Below are 19,330 nucleotides of genomic sequence, written 5' to 3' on the forward strand. Positions count from 1 at the left end.
TCAAGCTAAACCAAAAGCGATGAAATCCACACATTTGTCAGCTAGATGTTGGACAGACTTATTGATAGATGTTGTCAGGAAAACCTGCAAAACTGTCAGTTTCTGAAAATGTATTGGATAGTGGCTCAGAAGTAAGGAAGGACTAGAAAGTAATGAAATGTCTTTCACAACTGGATTATGAAAGTTATGAAATATGGACATCATTTCTCAGAGAGAGACATGAATGTATAAACAGCTGTTCCGATATTCTCCCATATCTATTCTCAAGGACTTTTGGACCATTGAAAAGCAATGAAATGCAGAACACATTCCTTTTTTCCCCATCTTATGCACAAATTGATTAACTTCAAGTGTTCCTATATCCTTTCATAATTTTACACAGTTTGTTTTCCTGCCCAAATCAACCAAACCACTGCTAGATCCAATGCAACAATCTGAGTGGAGAATGGAAGTGGAGAAAACGATGCTTCCTCCCTTGCATATATTTGTAAATCAGGATTAAGGACAAATGGTATAGCAGGTTGATTGAATCGACCGCCCTTCCGTCTTTCTTGCCGTTCTAAACCCCATGGCGGCATCAGGAGGAGGGAGATAAAAGGATTTAGCTCTTCCACAGAGTCACAGCGAGTCTTCTTATCCCTCCGCACCACTACATAGATTGTTTTCAACTAGCCCGACAACGCCAGACAATGCCACGCTCTCCAGTCACAAGTGATAGATTTTTTAATCCACACTTTGATATCTCCCGATACCACTTTGATATACAAACACAGTATCATGGGGTGCTGCGGTGTTGGTGCTGTTAGGGTGATGTGCTGTTCTCACACACGTTTAAATTCCTATCTAGAGGTATGACAAGTCGAGGAAAGGAGCCAGTGGTTTTTGTTTCAGTGAATAGATGTCAAATACCATAGCTCCATAAGAACGGATGCTGCTGATGATTGATATACATGTAATACCCTTGGTAAAACCAAGTATTGAGTTCATTTGTTATAATTAATTGGTAATGTACAAGTGAATAGGTTGGTTTACTTTTAAGTTTAAGTTTTGACCAATAAGGTCGCTTGTTAATCTGTGGCCAATGGGAGTTGACCTGGTTAACTGGAGGCCTGGGAAAAAGAGAGAGAGACGTTGAGAAAAAGATGGACATTACATTATGAAAAATGATAAAAGATGACGATAAAAATAGAACAAAACCCATACCTATCGAGTTTTGAAGGGAAATACCTATTTTATTTCACAAGAGAGTTATTATCACTTTGTTGAGAAAGACTTAGTAAAGACTGAAGCTACCGTCTCATCGCGGAGGTATTGGACAGCCTTAAAGTTAGCCTAGCATCGCGTGACACAGAGAGAGAACAGCTTGGGGAAGATTAACGAGTTCATGTTTCAATCGGATATCTGTTACTGCTAAGGAGTACTGTCTGCATTGATAGCTGTGCTTGCTGTGGATCTTGTGAGGAAACCTGCACAGAACTGTCATACTTCGCTGAGGGAATATCTATGAGTAGTGAGTAACCACAACGGTGGGGTGCTTCGGGACTTTATGTGTGTCGTCATTTTTTGGGGATCTCCAACGCGCGCCAACAGGTTAAGCAAGCTTGAAATAATTTGGACATGGGTTGTGCACGACTCATTAGGGTTTATTATTTTTATTTATTTTGATGTGGTGCATTGAAAATGTAATAATAAACATCTTGAACCTTATGTATTTTGCCTTGGTGGAGTCATTTCCTGTTTCAATTTCACTTAATGCATGGGAGAGGAATATACAATAACAAAAATCTATAATCATTCCATCTGAAGTTAATACCCTATTTGTCATCAACCTAGAGAGTTTACAATAGGGATTCTTATTGGAGATGTTCTTCTCTCCTAACATCCCATGTTGTTGTGATATTCTACGTAAGGTAATATTGTGAGAGTCAAATTCGAGCCTGGTGAGAGGGTTACATACAGTACATGTATACTGTAGTAAGGACTCCCTTCTATTTCTCCACCACACTAATCCATGGAGAAACCTCAGAAGGTGTTGACCGCAGTAACAGTGCCTCCAAACAACTATCTTAGCCAATTTTGTGCTAACAACCTGATGGCTAAGTAAAACCTGTGTCTGCTGAGAGAGACTGTGTGTGAGGAAGCAGGTGCAGTCCTCTGGTTTTACTTGAAACCACCATGCATGCCTCAACGTTCTCCTGGAGAGAACAGTTCCTCAATGGACCTCCACAGCATGTGAGATGGGTGTTGATGTGTGAGATGGGTGTTGGGGCCTTAAACCTGCATTCAGACACCATACATGGTGAGTCAGATGGGATAATGCAACTCGTCTTTCCCACAAGGACTTTATCACACACTGGGAAAGGAAGTAATTTGTGTTGAGTGATAATGTTAATACGCTACTTTCAAAAATGTAATTTATTTTTAGAGGGACTTAAAAGGACGCACCAGATGGAATAACATTACAGGGAATATATAAATAGTAATATTCTCTGTAAGTAATGAAAATCAACCTTTTAAAGAATCTGTTCTCTACCCTCTGGGTCCATGTTGAAGTTGCATCATGAGTAACCACTTTTGGCACAATCCTGTCTTTCATGTCTCTACGATATACACTATACCCTGTATATACAAAAGTATGTGGACTCCCCTTCAAATTAGTGGATTTGGCTATTTCAGCCACACCTGTTGCTGACAGGGGTATAAAATCAAGCACACAGCCATGTAATCTCCATAGTCAAATATTGGCAGTAGAATAGTCTTATTGAAGAGCTCAGTGACTTTCAACGTGGCACGGTCATAGGATGCTACATTTCCAACAAGTCAATTAGTAAATTTCTGCCCTGCTAGAGCTGCCCCGGTCAACTGTAAGTGCTGTTATTGTGAAGTGGAAAGGTTTAGGAGCAACAACGGCTCAGAGCAAAGTGGTAGGCCACACGAGCTCACAGAACGGGACCGCCAATCTGAAGCGCGTAGACCTTAAAAATCCTCAGTTGCAACACTCACTACAGAGTTCTGAACTGCATCTGACAGCACAACGCCAGCACAAGAACTGTTCATCGGGAGCTTCATGGGTTTCCATGGCAGAGCAGCCGCACACAAGCCTGAGATCACCATGCACAATGCCAAGCGTCGGCTGGAGTAAAGCTCTGGAGCAGTGGAAACGTGTTCTCTGGAGTGATGAATCACAGTTTACCATCTGGCAGTCCGAAGGACAAATCTGGGTTTGGCGGATGTCAGGAGAATGCTACCTGCCCCAATGCATAATGCCATCTGTAAAGTTTGGTGGAGGTAGAATAATGGTCTGGGGCTGTTTTTCATGGTTGGGGCTAGGCCCCTTAGTTTTGGTGAAGAGAAATCTTAACGCTACAGCATACAAACAATCCAAGATGGTGTAGCTGTGCAGACGTGGTTTGTCGTCCTCTCGTTTACTTTTTGCATTTTTCATCTTTTTTTGTATATATTTCAATTTATTTTCAATCTCTTTCCATTTTTAAATAAAATTTACCTTCCGGTAACCTGCCTCACCCAATGTGACACGGATCCGCTATTTTGTTTAGACCTTATAGCCAGAACGTCCATCAGTAGCTAGCCAGCTAATTAGCTACTTAGTCATTGTTAGCGGCTCTTACCTTCTGCACAGACACCAGACGCTTTTTTTTGCCTGGATAATACTTGCCAGCCTGCCTGTATTGGACTGTTTTCCCCACTACAACGCCGGATTCCTGCCGTAAACCCTGGACCATTACTCCTGATCATCACAGCTAGCTAGCTGCCACCGAGTGACCGAGCCCCAAAGCTAGCCCCACCCCCCGGCCTACTCTGTGCTCACTCGGCCGATGCCTCCAGGAATCTACCCCCAACACGGCTAGAATCCACTACTCCACCGGATCCTTGCCGTAACCACTGTACCTTTGCATCGGATCATCGCTGCTAGCTAGCTACTACTGAGTGGCTAACGCCCTTGCCCCGAAGCTAGCGGCATCTCCCAGCTAGCAAACGAAATTACTACAACTACAATAGTAGTAGCAGACGCTTCTACTTACCCCGGCCTGCTAACTTTAAACGCTGTGTCTCCCGCGTGCTAGCGACTGCCCCGCAGCTTCCCCGCTCCATCTATTGCTGTACACTGAACCCTATGATCACTTGGCTACATAGCTGATGCCTGCTGGACTGTTCATTAAACACGGTACACCATTTTGTTTATCTGTCGGCCCTCTCTGCCAACCCTCTCTGTTCATTCATCACCATTTTACCTGTTGTTGTTGTCTTAGCTGATTAGCTGTTGTCTTAGCTAGCTCTCCCAATCAACACCTGTGATTGCTTTATGCCTCGCTTTATTTATTTTTTTATCCATTATTTTACCATGTAAGTTGACTGAGAACACGTTCTCATTTACAGCAACGACCTGGGGAATAGTTACAGGGGAGAGGAGGGGGGTGAATGAGCCAATCGTAAACCTGGATTATTAGGTGACTGTGATGGTTTGAGGGCCAGATTGGGAATTTAGCCAGGACACTGGGGTTAACACCCCTACTCTTATGATAAGTGCCATGGGATCTTTAATGACCTCAGAGAGTCAGGACACCCGTTTAACGTCCCATCTGAAAGATGGCACCCTACACAGGGCAGTGGGATATTTTTTTTAGATCAGAGGAAAGAGTGCCTCCTACTGGCCCTCCAACACCACTTCCAGCAGCCTCTTGTCTCCCATCCAGGGACTGACCAGGACCAACCCTGCTTAGCTTCAGAAGCAAGCCAGCAGTGATATGCTGCTGGCTTTATGTCTCTCTCAAATGTCAATATGCCTTGTACACTGTTGTTTAGGATAGTTATCATTGTTTTAGTTTACTGCGGAGCCCCTAGTCCTACTCAACATGCCTTAGATACCTCCTTTGTCCCACCTCCCACACATGCGGTGACCTCACCCAGCATAACTAGCCCGTCCAGAGATGTAACCTCTCTTATCATCACTCGGGGGCCTGGGCTTACCTCCACTGTACCCACACCCCACCTTACCCCTGTCTGCACATTATGCCCTGAATCTATTCTATCACACCCAGAAATCTGCTCCTTTTATTCTCTGTCCCCAATGCACTAGACGACCACTTTTGATAGCCTTTAGCCGTACCCTCATCCTACTCCTCCTCTGTTCCTCTGGTGATGTGAAGGTTAACCCAGGCCCTGGGTGTCCCCAGGCACTCTCATTTGTTGACTTCTGTAACCGTAAAAGCCTTGGTTTCATGCATGTTAACATCAGAAGCCTCCTCCCTAAGTTTGTTTTACTCCCTGCTTTAGGAGTAAACTACAACATTTTCCATCAAGATAGAACTGCCAAAGGGGGAGGAGTTGCAATCTACTCCAGAGATAGCCTGCAAAGTTCTGCAAAACTTTCCAGGTCTATACCCAAACAGTTCGAGCTTCTAATTTTTACAATTAATCTCTCCAGAAATAAGTCTCTCAATGTTGCCGCCTGTTATAGACCCCCCTCAGCTCCCAGCTGTGCCCTGGACACCACATGTGAATTGATTGCCCCCCATCTATCTTCAGAGTTCGTTCTGTTAGGTGACCAAACTGGGATATGAACACCCCGGCAGTCCTACAATCTAAACTAGATGCCCTCCATCTCACACAAATTATCAAGGAACCCACCAGGTACAACCCTAAATCCATAAACATGAGTACCCTCATAGACGTCATCCTGACCAACTTGGCCCCCAAATACACCTCTGCTGTTTTCTCATCCCGTCAGTCAAGGATGCCTGGTTGTTCTTTCAAAAATGTAGAACTAAGAACAGATATAGCCCTTGGTTCACTCTAGACCTGAATGCCCTCGACCAGCACAAAAACATCCTGTGGCGGACTGCACTAGCATTGAATAGTCCCTGCGATATTGAACTTTTCAGGGAAGTCAGGAACCAATATAAGCAGTCAGTCAGGAAAGCAAAGGCTAGCTTTTTCATCCTGTAGCTCTAACTCCAAAAAGTTTTGGGACACTGTAAAGTCCATGGAGAATAAGAGCACCTCCTCCCAGCTGCCCACTGCACTGAGGCTAGGTAACACAGTCACCACCAATAAATCCACAATAATCGAGAATTTCAATAAGCATTTCTCTACGGCTGGCCATGCTTTCCACTTGGCTACCCCTACCCCGATCAAAAGCTCCGCACCCCCTGCAGCTACTTGCCCAAACCTCCCCAGCTTATCCTTCATCCAAATCCAGATAGCAGATGTTCTGAAAGAGCTGCAAAACCTGGACCCGTACAAATCACCTGGGCTAGAAAATCTGGACCCTCTCTTTCTAAAATTATCCACCACCATTATTGCAACCCCTATTATCAGTCTATTCTCTTTCGTATCGCCTGAGATCCCTAAAGATCGGAAAGGGGGTGACACTCTAGACCCAAACTGTTACAGACCTATATCCATCCTGCCCTGCCTTTCTACAGTCTTCGAACGCCAAGTTAATAAACAGATCACTGACCATTTCGAATCCCACCGTAACCTTCTCCACTGTGCAATCCGGATTCCGAGCTGGTCAAGGGTGAACCTTAGCCACGTTCAAGGTACTAAACGATATCATAACCGCCATCGATACAAAAAACTATACTGTGCAGCCGATTTCATCGACCAGGCCAAGGCTTTCAACTCTGTCAATCACCGTATTCATATCGGCTGACTCAACAGCCTTGGTTTCTCAAATGACTGCCTCGCCTGGTTCATCAACTACTTCTCAGATAGAGTTCAGTGTGTCAAATCGGAGGGCCTGTTGTCCAGACCTCTGGCAGTCTCTATGGGGGTACCACAGGGTTCAATTCTCGGGCCAACTCTTTTCTCTGTATATATCAACGATGTCGCTCTTGCTGCTGGTGATTCCCTGATCCACCTCTATGCAGACGACACCATTCTGTATACATCTGGCCCTTCTTTGGACACTGTGTTAACTAACCTCCAAACGAGCTTCAATGCCATACAACACTCCTTCGGTGGCCTTAAACACTAGTAAAACCAAATGCATGCTTTTCAACCGTTCGCTGCCCGCACCCGCCCGCCCGACTAGCATCACTACTCTGGACGGTTCTGACTTAGAATATGTGGACAACTTCAAATACCTAGGTGTCTGGCTAGACTGTAAACTCTCCTTCCAGACTCACATTAAACATCTCCAATCCAAAATTAAATCTAGAATCGGCTTCCTGTTTCGCAACAAAGCCTCCTTCACTCATGCCGTCAAACATACCCTCGTAAAACTGACTACCCTATCGATCCTCGACTTCGGCGATGTCATTTACAAAATAGCTTCCAATACTCTACTCATAAAACTGGATGCAGTCTATCACAGTGCCATCCGTTTTGTCACCAAAACCCCTTATACCACCCACCACTGCGACCTGTATGCTCTAGTCGGCTGGCCCTAGCTACATATTCATGGCCAGACCCACTGGCTTCAGGTTATCTATCCGTCTATGCTAGGTAAATCTCCGCCTTATCTCAGCGTAATGGTCACGATAACAACACCCACCCGTAGCACGCAATCCAGCAGGTATATCTCACTGGTCATCCCCAAAGCCAACACCTCTTTGGCCGCCTTTCCTTCCAGTTCTCTGCTGCCAATGACTGGAACGAATTGCAAAAATTGCTGAAGCTGGAGACTTAGATTTCCCTCACTAGCTTTAAACATCAGCTATCTGAAAAGCTAACCGATCGCTGCAGCTGTACATAGCCCATCTGTAAATAGCACACCCAATCTACCTACTTCATACCCATATTGTTTTTATTTACTTTTTTGCTCTTTTGCACACCAGTATTTCTACTTGCACATCATCATCTCCTCATCTATCACTCCAGTGTTAATTTGCTAAATGGTAATTACTTCGCTACTATGGCCTATTTAGTGCCTTACCTTCTCACGCCATTTGCACACACTGTATATAGACTTTCTTTTTTTCCTATTGTGTTATTGACTGTACGCTTGTTTATTCCATGTTGTACTCTGTGTTGTTGTTTCTGTCGCACTGCTTTGCTTTATCTTGGCCAGGTCACAGTTGTAAATGAGAACTTGTTCTCAACTAATTTACCTTGTTAAAGAAAGGTGAAATAAAAAATAAAAAAATAAAAAAATATTGACAATTCTGTGCTTCCAACTTTGTGGCAACAGTTTTGGGAAGCCTCTTTCCTGTTTCAGCATGACAATGCCCCTGTGCACAAAGCGAGGTCCATATAGAAATGGTTTATTGAGATGAGTGTGGAAGAACTTGACTGGCTTGCACAGAGCCCTGACCTCAACCCCATCGAACACCTTTGTGATGAATTGGAACGTCAACTACGAGCCAGGCATAATCGCCCAACATCAGTGCCTGAGCTCCCTAAGGCTCTTGTGGTTAAATAGAAGCAAGTCCCCGCAGCAATGTTCCAACATCTAGTGGAAAGCCTTCCCAGAAGAGTAGCGGCTGTTATAGCAGCAAAGGGGGGACCAACTCCATATTAATGCCAATAATTTTGAAATGTGATGTTCCACGAGCAGGTGTCCACATACCCATGGTCATGTAGTGTATATCATAATATCACGATATCTCCACAATATATCATTGTATCATGATATCTCCACAATATACTGTATCATTATCTCAAAGAAAATCTTAATATCAATCAATCAATTACTCAATCAATCATAATATAGTCATAATATATTCGTGCCTCACCTCTGAGAACCTCTGGACATCCTGTGTGAGGGTCCCAACACGGCTCCAGGTGTAGAAGTTGAGGAACTTGACCACGGCTGGGTTCACTGCGTTGTCCGACGGAACCGTCCGGAAGAAGTTGGGGTACTTCTTCTTGTCGGCCAGAACAGGGGTTGTTGCCGCAAAGGAGAGCTGGAAAGAAAAGGACAGGATAGTACATTTCTGACCAATAAACGTTGGCTACATTCAGATTGATCCTGGTGTTCCGAAAGTAGGAGTTCAAGCCCAGAGATCTGAGCTTTAGACAGAGGCCTTAAATTGCTATCTGAGATCTGAGCTTTAAACAGAGGCCTTAAATCACAATCTGAGATCTGAGCTTTAGACAGAGGCCTTAAATTGCTATCTGAGATCTGAGCTTTAGACAGAGGCCTTAAATTGCTATCTGAGATCTGAGCTTTAGACAGAGGCCTTAAATTGCTATCTGAGATCTGAGCTTTAAACAGAGGCCTTAAATCACAATCTGAGATCTGAGCTTTAGACAGAGGCCTTAAATTGCTATCTGAGATCTGAGCTTTAGACAGAGGCCTTAAATTGCTATCTGAGATCTGAGCTTTAGACAGAGGCCTTAAATCACAATCTGAGATCTGAGCTTAAGACAGAGGCCTTCCATCGCTATCTGAGATCTGAGCTTTAAACAGAGGCCTTAAATCACAATCTGAGATCTGAGCTTTAGACAGAGGCCTTCCATCGCTATCTGAGATCTGAGCTTTAGTCAGAGGCCTTCCATCGCTATCTGAGATCTGAGCTTTAGACAGAGGCCTTAAATCGCAATCTGAGATCTGAGCTTTAGACAGAGGCCTTCCATCGCTATCTGAGATCTGAGCTTTAGACAGAGGCCTTAAATCGCAATCTGAGATCTGAGCTTTAGACAGAGGCCTTCCATCGCTATCTGAGATCTGAGCTTTAGACAGAGGCCTTAAATCACAATCTGAGATCTGAGCTTTAGACAGAGGCCTTCCATCGCTATCTGAGATCTGAGCTTTAGACAGAGGCCTTAAATCGCAATCTGAGATCTGAGCTTTAGACAGAGGCCATAAATCACCATCTGAGATCTGAGCTTTAGACAGAGGCCTTCCACCGCTCTCAGAGATCTGAGCTTTAGACAGAGGCCTTAAATCACAATCTGAGATCTGAGCTTTAGACAGAGGCCTTCCATCGCTATCTGAGATCTGAGCTTTAGACAGAGGCCTTAAATCGCAATCTGAGATCTGAGCTTTAGACAGAGGCCTTCCATCGCTATCTGAGATCTGAGATTTAGACAGAGGCCTTAAATCACAATCTGAGATCTGAGCTTTAGACAGAGGCCTTCCATCGCTATCTGAGATCTGAGCTTTAGACAGAGGCCTTAAATCGCCATCTGAGATCTGAGCTTTAGACAGAGGCCTTCCATCGCTATCTGAGATCTGAGCTTTAGACAGAGGCCTTAAATCACAATCTGAGATCTGAGCTTTAGACAGAGGCCTTCCATCGCTATCTGAGATCTGAGCTTTAGACAGAGGCCTTAAATCGCCATCTGAGATCTGAGCTTTAGACATAGGCCTTCGATCGCCATCTCAGGGATTAAGCCATGGCAACTAGGGCAGTCTCAGTGTGTCAGTCGCACACACGGACGCATGCACGCACGCCAGGTACATACACACATGCCGGGAGGACAGACACACACACACTCTCTATCTAGTCTGGGAGTCCATCTAGTCTGAACAAATTAACACTCTCACACGTCTGTGGAAACATCAGGGAAGCTCACACCTTCAGAGTGCCCACAGTAACAGGAGCTGTAATTGTTTGGTGGGAATGACAGCTGGGATGGACGACATTAACTGACTGACTGACACACGTGTGTGTGTGTTTGTGTGTGTGTGTTTGTTTGTGTATTCATGACAGATTCTGAGATGAAGGTAAAGTTAAAAGTATTCCTCTCTAACAATCGTTTACATGGGTTCTGTTTGGTTCCGTTTCCATTCATTTTCTTTGCCCACAAATTTGCTGGGTCATTTTTAAATACACCTTGCATATTCAGTTCAAATACTGCACCATAAGCAGGTTTAAATTAATTCAGGTTCCCCCCAAAATTGCTGAACTTTAAAAGAGATACCTTTTTCAGGAAATTACTGCTTTCAAGATTTCAAACAGCAAGGTCTGCATTTTATGTAGCAAGCACTAGCTCTGAATACAACACACTAGGCTACTTTCGTCTGTGGAGAAATATTCTGAAGTCATGTATTTCCAGGTACAGGTTGAAAATCAAATAATTGAGTGAACATGGAGACATTTACTGCTATAGAATGTACAACATTTTTACACATCAATGTGTTCTCTCCCTTTGACCAACAGTAGGCCTACAGTGTCTTCCACAGTATATGTTCCTACACTACTGTGGAAGTGGAAGGTTCTCTGGCTCTGCTAGTGGGAGGGAGAGGAGAGGGAGAGAAACAATTGTATGTCTGTCTGTCTGTCTCTCTCTCTCTCTCTCTCTCTCTCTCTCACACTACTAAATGACAGCCAGTGAACACAAGAAGAGAATGACAAAGATACCACCGCACTGTCTCACGTATACTGAAAAAGTAGCGTGCTCTTGACAAAGACGTCAAAGTTAAAACTAGAATTTGGAAAGGTTCACCTTACGTAAATGTTCACCTTACAGTTTGACAAATAATATTGTGTAGTTGTTTTAAAGGCTTTATGAAGCCATATATATGAGGGGTGACAGTAAAGTGTTAACAATCATATCGCAGAAATGTAGCCTAATCCTGCCAAATCCGGAATGGTTGCCTCTGTTTCGTTAGCATGTTTGCCTCTGTCCCATTAGCATGTTTAGCTAGCTGAGAGAAGACAACTTGTTGTCCTATCTCTCATTAAATGAATGACTGATATGAATCAACGCAGGGTTAATTACCGAGCAGAGAGAAATTAAGCAGACACACTGATTCATGATAGCGATCAAAAGGAGGATATTATCATTCTGATTGAGGCTAGGGGTGTGTGTGTGATTGCCTGCACATTTCTTGGAAGCAGCTTTAAGATTAGAGAAGCTAGTCATAGCACCTCCACTCTGGGGTGCTTTATCGTGATCTTCAAAAGCCAGTCAAGAATAGCATTTTTACTATTTTCAAACAAGTATTCTTGTATTCTCTCAACTCATATTTATGTCATATATAATTTTGGAGGGAATGTGGTTAATGCATCTGATTAATATAGCTTTCATGTTAATTATGTTCTCTGCACCGAGAATACATTTCACCATGTATTCCTTAATGTAAACCTCATAACTGGAGATCGATAGAATCCATATATTGAACCGATGTCAGTCAAACATTTACCAACAACATTCAGCAAACCTCCACCGGTCCATCATGCCTCAGTATTATCCCCTCTCTAGAACCCATTTAATTTGGGCGCCCTCTTGTTTCCCAAACCATCAGTTGAGGACCCTGGAACAACACACGGATTACGAGCGTCAATTAACCTGTTAGTCCTATAGGGGCAGTATTTCATTTTTGGATAAAAAGACGTGCCGGTTTTAAGCGCAATATTTTGTCACGAAAAGATGCTCGAATATGCTTGGAATTGATAGCTTTGGAAAGAAGACAGTCTTACGTTTCCAGAAATGCAAAGATTTTCACTGTGAGTCCCTTAGAACAAATGTTTCGGGCAAAACCAAGATGTATGACCGACCAGGAAATGCACAGGATTTCTGAGGCTACGTTTTCCATGATCGCCTTATATGGCTGTGAATGCGACAGGAATCAACGGACTCTTTCTCTTGTTTCCCCAAGGTCTCTGCAGCATTGTGACGTATTTGTAGGCATATCATTGGAAGATTGACCATAAGAGACTACATTTACCAGGTGTCCCGCTAGGTGGCTGCGTGGCAATTGGTGCGCAAAAGTCAGGTCCCGGTATTTTTCCATTCAAATCTCAGAACAAACCAGGCTACAAGGACGGTGCTTTCAACGGAGAGAAATATGACAAACCACCTTCAGGATTGATTCAAACAACGTTTTCCATGTTTCAGTCAATATTATGGAGTTAATTCGGAAAAAAGTTCGACATGTAGGTGACTGAATTTTCGGTTAGTTTCGGTAGCCATATGCATAGTAACAAAAGGGAACGATGTGTCCTACACAATAATCTTTCAGGAAAAACTGGACATCTGCTATGTAACTGAGAGTCTCCTCATTGAAACATCTGAAGTTCTTCAAAGGTAAATTATTTTATTTGATTCCTTGGCTGGTTTTTGTGAATATGTTGCGTGCTAAATGCTAATGCTAACGCTAAGCTAGCTATCACCACTCTTACACAAATTAGTGATTTTCTCTGGTTCTAAAGCATATTTTGAAAATCTGAGACGACAGGATTGTTAAGAAAGGATAAGCTTGAGAACAGGCATATTTATTTCGTTTCATTTGCGATTTTTAAAAATCGCTAATGTTGCGTTATGCTAATGAGCTTGAGGCTGTAGTAACGATACCACATGCGGGATGGGGCGGACTAAGAGGTTAAGGAGAGAGACGACCCTTTATTTCCGTACCAGTGTGTCACGCCCTGGCCATAGAGAGTTTTTTATTCTCTATTTAGGTTAGGCCAGGGTGTGACTAGGGTGGGCATTCTATGTTCATGTTTCTATGTTTTCTTTTCTTTGTGTTTGGCCAGGTGTGGTTCTCAATCAGGGACAGCTGTCTATCGTTGTCTCTGATTGGGAATCATACTTAGGTAGCTTTTTTTCCCCTCCTTCAGTGTGGGATCTTGTTCTTTCGGTTGTTTGCAGGTAGTTGGCACAATGAGGCTGTTCGGTCGTTGTATTCTTTATTGTTTAGGTTTTTCTAAAAGTTTCACTTCATTATTGAATTATGTGGAACTCAAAGAATGCTGCGCCTCTCATCCTTCGGACCAGTCTTAAAAGGGCTTTACTGGGTCTTTCCGCTGTAGTTTTCATTTCCGTTTAGCTACGGCTGTTTTCTACACCCACACCGGGAGAAGCTCCCATGGGTCTCCAATGAGAACCAGTGATTTTTTGCCCAAACACATTGATTGGGTTGAAGCCTCCTGTGACAGCCTGGGGAGAAAAGGGGAAGGGGAGTCAGGAGAGTTGCTGTGGAATATATATACCTTGGGTAAACTACAGGAAAATCAGATACAAAACTATAAGCGCTTGATTGGAACCCACATATAGTACTAACATAATAACATAGTATGATCACAGAATGACTGTTGTAAAACACCTATTACTATTACAACTTCTACTACTACTACAACAACCACTTCTGCTAGCACTACCACTACCACTACTACTACTACAGCCACTACTACTACTAATACTTCTACTACTTTTTATTTATTTATTTTATTTACTACTAATAGTACTACTACTATTGTTGCTGCAACTACTACTGCCACTGATGCTGCTGCTGCTACTACTACTACTACTACTATGACAAATATTACTGCTAATACAACTACTACTACTACTACTACTACTATGATTACTACTAGTACTACTACAACGACAATGACGAAAACTATAACTACTACTACTACTACCACTATTACTACTACTACCACTGCTAATACGACTACAGCTAAGACAAGTACTACAACTATTACTACTGCTACTACTGCTACTGCTGTTACTACTACTACTACTACTACTGCTGCTGCTGCTGCTGCTGCTACTACTACTACTATGCTGCTACTACTACTACTACTACTTCTGCTGCTGCTACTACTACTAGTACTAGTAATGCTGCTGCTGCTGCTGTTACTACTACTACATCTACTATTACTACCGCTAATACAAATACAGTTGAAGTCAGAAGTTTACATACACCTTAGCCAAATACATTTAAACTCTGTTTTCACAATTCCAATTTGACATTTAATCCACATAAAAATTCCCTGTCTTAGGTCAGTTAGGATCACCACTTTTTCAGAATAATAGTAGAGAGAATCATTTCTTTCATTTCTTTCAGCTTTTATTTCTTTCATCACATTCACAGTGGGTCAGAAGTTTACATACACTTTAAATCATGTAAAACTTGGGTCAAATATTTTGAGTAGCCTTCCACAAGCTTCCCACAATAAGTTGGGTGAATTTTGTCCCATTCCTCCTGACAGAGCTGGTGTAACTGAGTCAGGTTTGTAGGCCTCCTTGCTCGCACACGCCTTTTCAGTTCTGCCCACACATGTTCTATAGGATTGAGGTCAGGGCTTTGTGACGGCCACTCCAATACCTTGACATTGTTGTCCTTAAGCCATTTTTCTCCATTTGGAAGATCCATTTGCGACCAAGCTTCCTGACTGATGTCTTGAGATGTTGCTTCAATATATCCACATAATTTTACTCCCTCATGATGGCATCTATTTTGTGAAGTGTACCACTCCCTCCTGCAGCAAAGCACCCCCACAACATGATGCTGCCACCCCCGTGCTTCATGTTTGGGATGGTGTTCTTCGGCTTGCAAGCATCCCCCTTTTTCCTTCAAACATAACGATGGTCATTATGGCCAAACAGTTCCATTTTTGTTTCATCAGACCAGAGGACATTTCTCCAAAAATATGATCTTTGTCCCCATGTGCAGTTGCAAACCGTAGTCTGGCTTTTTGATGGTGGTTTTGGAGCAGTAGCTTCTTCCTTGCTGAGTGGCCTTTCAGGTTATGTCGATATAGGACTCGTTTACTGTGGATATAGATACTGTTGTACCTGTTTCCTCCAGCATCTTCACAAGGTCCTTTGCTGTTGTTCTGGAATTGATTTGCACTTTTCGCACCAAAGTAAGTTCATCTCTAGGAGACAGAACGCATCTCCTTCCTGAGCGGAATGACAGCTGCATGGTCCCATGGTGTTTATACTTGCGCACTATTGTTTGTACAGATGAACGTGGTACCTTCAGGTGTTTGGAAATTGCTGCCAAGGATGAACCAGACTTGTAGAGGTCTTGGCTGATTTATTTTGATTTTCCCATGATGTCAAGCAAAGAGGCACTGAATTTGAAGGTAGGCCTTGAAATACATCCACAGGTACACCTCCAATTGACTCAAATGATGTCAATTAGCCTATCAGAAGCTTCTAAAGCCATGACATCATTTTCTGGAATTTTCCAAGGCACAGTCAACTTAGTGTTTGTAAACTTCTGACCCACTGGAATTGTGATACAGTGAATTATAAGTGAAATAATCTGTCTGCAAACAATTGTTGGAAAAATTACTTGTGTCATGCACAAAGTAGATGTCCTAACCCGACTTGCCAAAACTATCTTTTGTTAACAAGAAATTTGTGGAGTGGTTGAAAAACGAGTTTTAATGACTCCAACCTAAGTGTATGTAAACTTCCGACTTCAACTGTACTACTACTACTACTACAACTACTACTACTACTTCTACTACAGTACTACTACTACTACCAACTAGTAGAATAAGAAATGCAGTTAACAAATACATTAAGTTCATAGTTCTTTGGCTTTGGGTTGAATTAAGTTTCACCCTGAGAGCCCATATCAGCCCAGCAGTTCGATTTTTGAAGGGAATTGCCGGTTATTGTTATTTTTCACATTGGTCTTGCACAGAGGTGTGACTCTAGGACCCCAAGTAAATGATCCTGTTTAGATTTAGGGTCAAGTGACAAAGTGGTTATTATGGGTCACTAGCTGAGAAAATCTATTGTTGGATTTGAGGTAACAAGTCAAGGTTGCCTTTCTGTCTCCAAATCAATCTGAACCCCCAAGCTGCCAATGGTGCAGACGGTTTGGTGAGAAAGTCATCATGTGAAATGATCTCAAACACAGCTGACAAAATGGGTCAGTCTTTGACTAAATACAGTAGAGTGTTTTATTCATATGGAAGACTTAAAATAGTGCTATGATATCACATATCTGAGAGTGCTGTCTTACATAACACGATTTTAAAAGGTCTATTGGGTCTAATGGGCCTCTTTGGTGCACACACACTCACAAGATTTACATTTACATTCCTTTCCATCAACTCCTAGTGATCCCCTTTAACCTACACCCCCCCCCCCCCCCCCACACACACACACACACACACAGCTCAGCAGGAACATAGACAGAGCCACATGGACAACCTGTGTCTCTACTCTCCTTTCCATTAGGCTCCCAGTGCCAATGTTAATTAAAACTGTAGAGATTGGGCCTCTGTCTGAGACTCCACCCCCCACTGCAAGGTCACTGGGGCTTTGGTAATGAGCCTATGTCCCAAATGGCATCCTATTACTTATATAGTACACTACTTTTGACCAGGGCCCATAGGGAATAGGGTGCCATTTGGGACACTCTAAGTCTGGGGATTATTAGAACCACGGTAGTATTACAGAATTATGTATTTGAGAATATCTGTGTGAATTACTTAGTGATACGATTGCTGGGGAAATCTATTGAGATGTGATTATAAATACAATGTTATCCATCTTTGTAGTTTGAGAGAATATAAAGCCTGTTTTGCTTTCCATCTGTTTTCCATTTAGAATTATTCAACAGTTGAAATCAAGTGATGTAGATATAAGAGAATGACAGAGAAGAAGATAAATAGAAAATAATGAAAGCATTTTTAGAGATAGGTTGATACTGCATATAGAAAAAGAGAGAAAGAGAGCATAGATAGAGAGAAAGAGAGAGATCGATAAATGGTCCATTCTCATTCTCAGAGCATGCCTTCTCACTGAATGAGGTCTGCCGTATCAGATTATTTCACACTTGACTGATCAGGTATAGGAGCTGTCTCTGTGATCAGGTATATGAGCTGTCTCTGTGATCAGGTATAGGAGCTGTCTCTGTGATCAGGTATAGGAGCTGTCTCTGTGATCAGGTATAGGGGCTGTCTCTGTGATCAGGTATAGGAACTGTCTCTGTGATCAGGTATAGGAGCTGTCTCTGTGATCAGGTATAGGGGCTGTCTCTGTGATCAGGTATAGGAGCTGTCTCTGTGATCAGGTATAGGAGTTGTCTCTGTGATCAGGTATAGGAGCTGTCTCTGTGATCAGGTATAGGAGCTGTCTCTGTGATCAGGTATAGGGGCTGTCTTTGTGATCAGGTAACATGAGCTGCCTCTGTGATCAGGCATAGGAGCTGTCTCTGTGATCAGGCAATAGGAGCTGTCTCTGTGATCAGGTATAGGAGCTGTCTCTGTGATCAGGTATAGGAGCTGTTTCTGTGATCAGGTATAGGGGCTTTCTCTGTGATCAGGTATAGGAGCTGTCTCTGTGATCAGGTATAGGAGCTGTCTCTGTGATCAGGTATAGGAGCTGTCTCTGTGATCAGGTATAGGGGCTTTCTCTGTGATCAGGTATAGGAACTGTCTCTGTGATCAGGTAATGGAGCCGTCTCTGTGATCAGGTATAGGGGCTGTCTCTGTGATCAGGTATAGGAGCTGTCTCTGTGATCAGGTATAGGAGCTGTCTCTGTGATCAGGTATAGGGGCTGTCTCTGTGATCAGGTATAGGAACTGTCTCTGTGATCAGGTATAGGAGCTGTCTCTGTGATCAGGTATAGGAGCTGTCTCTGTGATCAGGTATAGGAGCTGTCTCTGTGATCAGGTATAGGGGCTTTCTCTGTGATCAAGTATAGGGGCTTTCTCTGTGATCAGGTATAGGAACTGTCTCTGTGATCAGGTATAGGAGCTGTCTCTGTGATCAGGTATAGGAGCTGTCTCTGTGATCAGGTATAGGGGCTTTCTCTGTGATCAAGTATAGGGGCTTTCTCTGTGATCAGGTATAGGAACTGTCTCTGTGATCAGGTATAGGAGCTATCTCTGTGATCAGGTATAGGAGCTGTCTCTGTGATCAGGTATAGGAGCTGTCTCTGTCATCAGGTGAAGGAACTGTCTCTGTGATCAGGTATAGGAGCTGTCTCTGTGATCAGGTATAGGAGCTATCTCTGTGATCAGGTATAGGAGCTGTCTCTGTGATCAGGTATAGGGGCTGTCTCTGTGATCAGGTGTAGGAGCTGTCTCTGTGATCAGGTATAGGAGCTGTCTCTGTGATCAGGTATAGGAGCTGTCTCTGTGATCAGGTATAGGAGCTGTCTCTGTGATATGGTATAGGGACAGTATTTGACTAACAATGATCTTACCAAGTCAAGTGTCTATTTGAGGAGGTAGAGAGTTAATTGCCTTGTATAAGGTGAGTAACGGCTATTATTCTATCTGACATTAATGCTAAGATCAGTGTAATGTCCATAGAAACAACTAGATAAGGCATATGCATAACCTGTCTCTGCGGGGTTACTGCATAATCGTAGATCATATTTACATTAACAGTAGAGAAGAATAGTTTGCAACCTGTAAAAAGGACCTGGCTAAATTGATCCCGCATGAATTAAAGGCGACCTTTGCCAACACATGCAGTTAATAGGGAAGGCATTTACAGATACAGGAGCCTGTAACTACCATGGATCAATGCTGAGAGGCGTGATCTGCTAGAGACTGCTCCTGTTACAGAACTGTGTGTGTGTTCCTTCTTTACAGGGTATTTATGTGGGCTTAACACTAGAGCTGCCTGGCCTTTCAGCCTATAAGTACCCACTAAACAACTTTGACGAATTTGCAGGGAGTCCCATTTAGCACATGCATCAGATGCATATCAA

General features: G+C 43.0%; 1 protein-coding gene across 1 annotated transcript in view; it reads right to left on the reverse strand.

The window, feature by feature from the left end:
- The window catches only part of LOC115118076 (gamma-aminobutyric acid type B receptor subunit 2-like), a 173,495-nt gene that overhangs the window by 72,979 nt on the left and 81,186 nt on the right, over positions 1-19,330 (reverse strand). Inside the window, exon 3 of the mRNA XM_065021036.1 lies at positions 8,700-8,870. Coding sequence (XP_064877108.1) covers positions 8,700-8,870 — 171 coding nt within the window. The remainder of the gene's footprint in view (positions 1-8,699; positions 8,871-19,330) is intronic.

This window comes from Oncorhynchus nerka, linkage group LG7 (genome assembly GCF_034236695.1).
Source record: "Oncorhynchus nerka isolate Pitt River linkage group LG7, Oner_Uvic_2.0, whole genome shotgun sequence".
NCBI lineage: Eukaryota > Metazoa > Chordata > Actinopteri > Salmoniformes > Salmonidae > Oncorhynchus > Oncorhynchus nerka.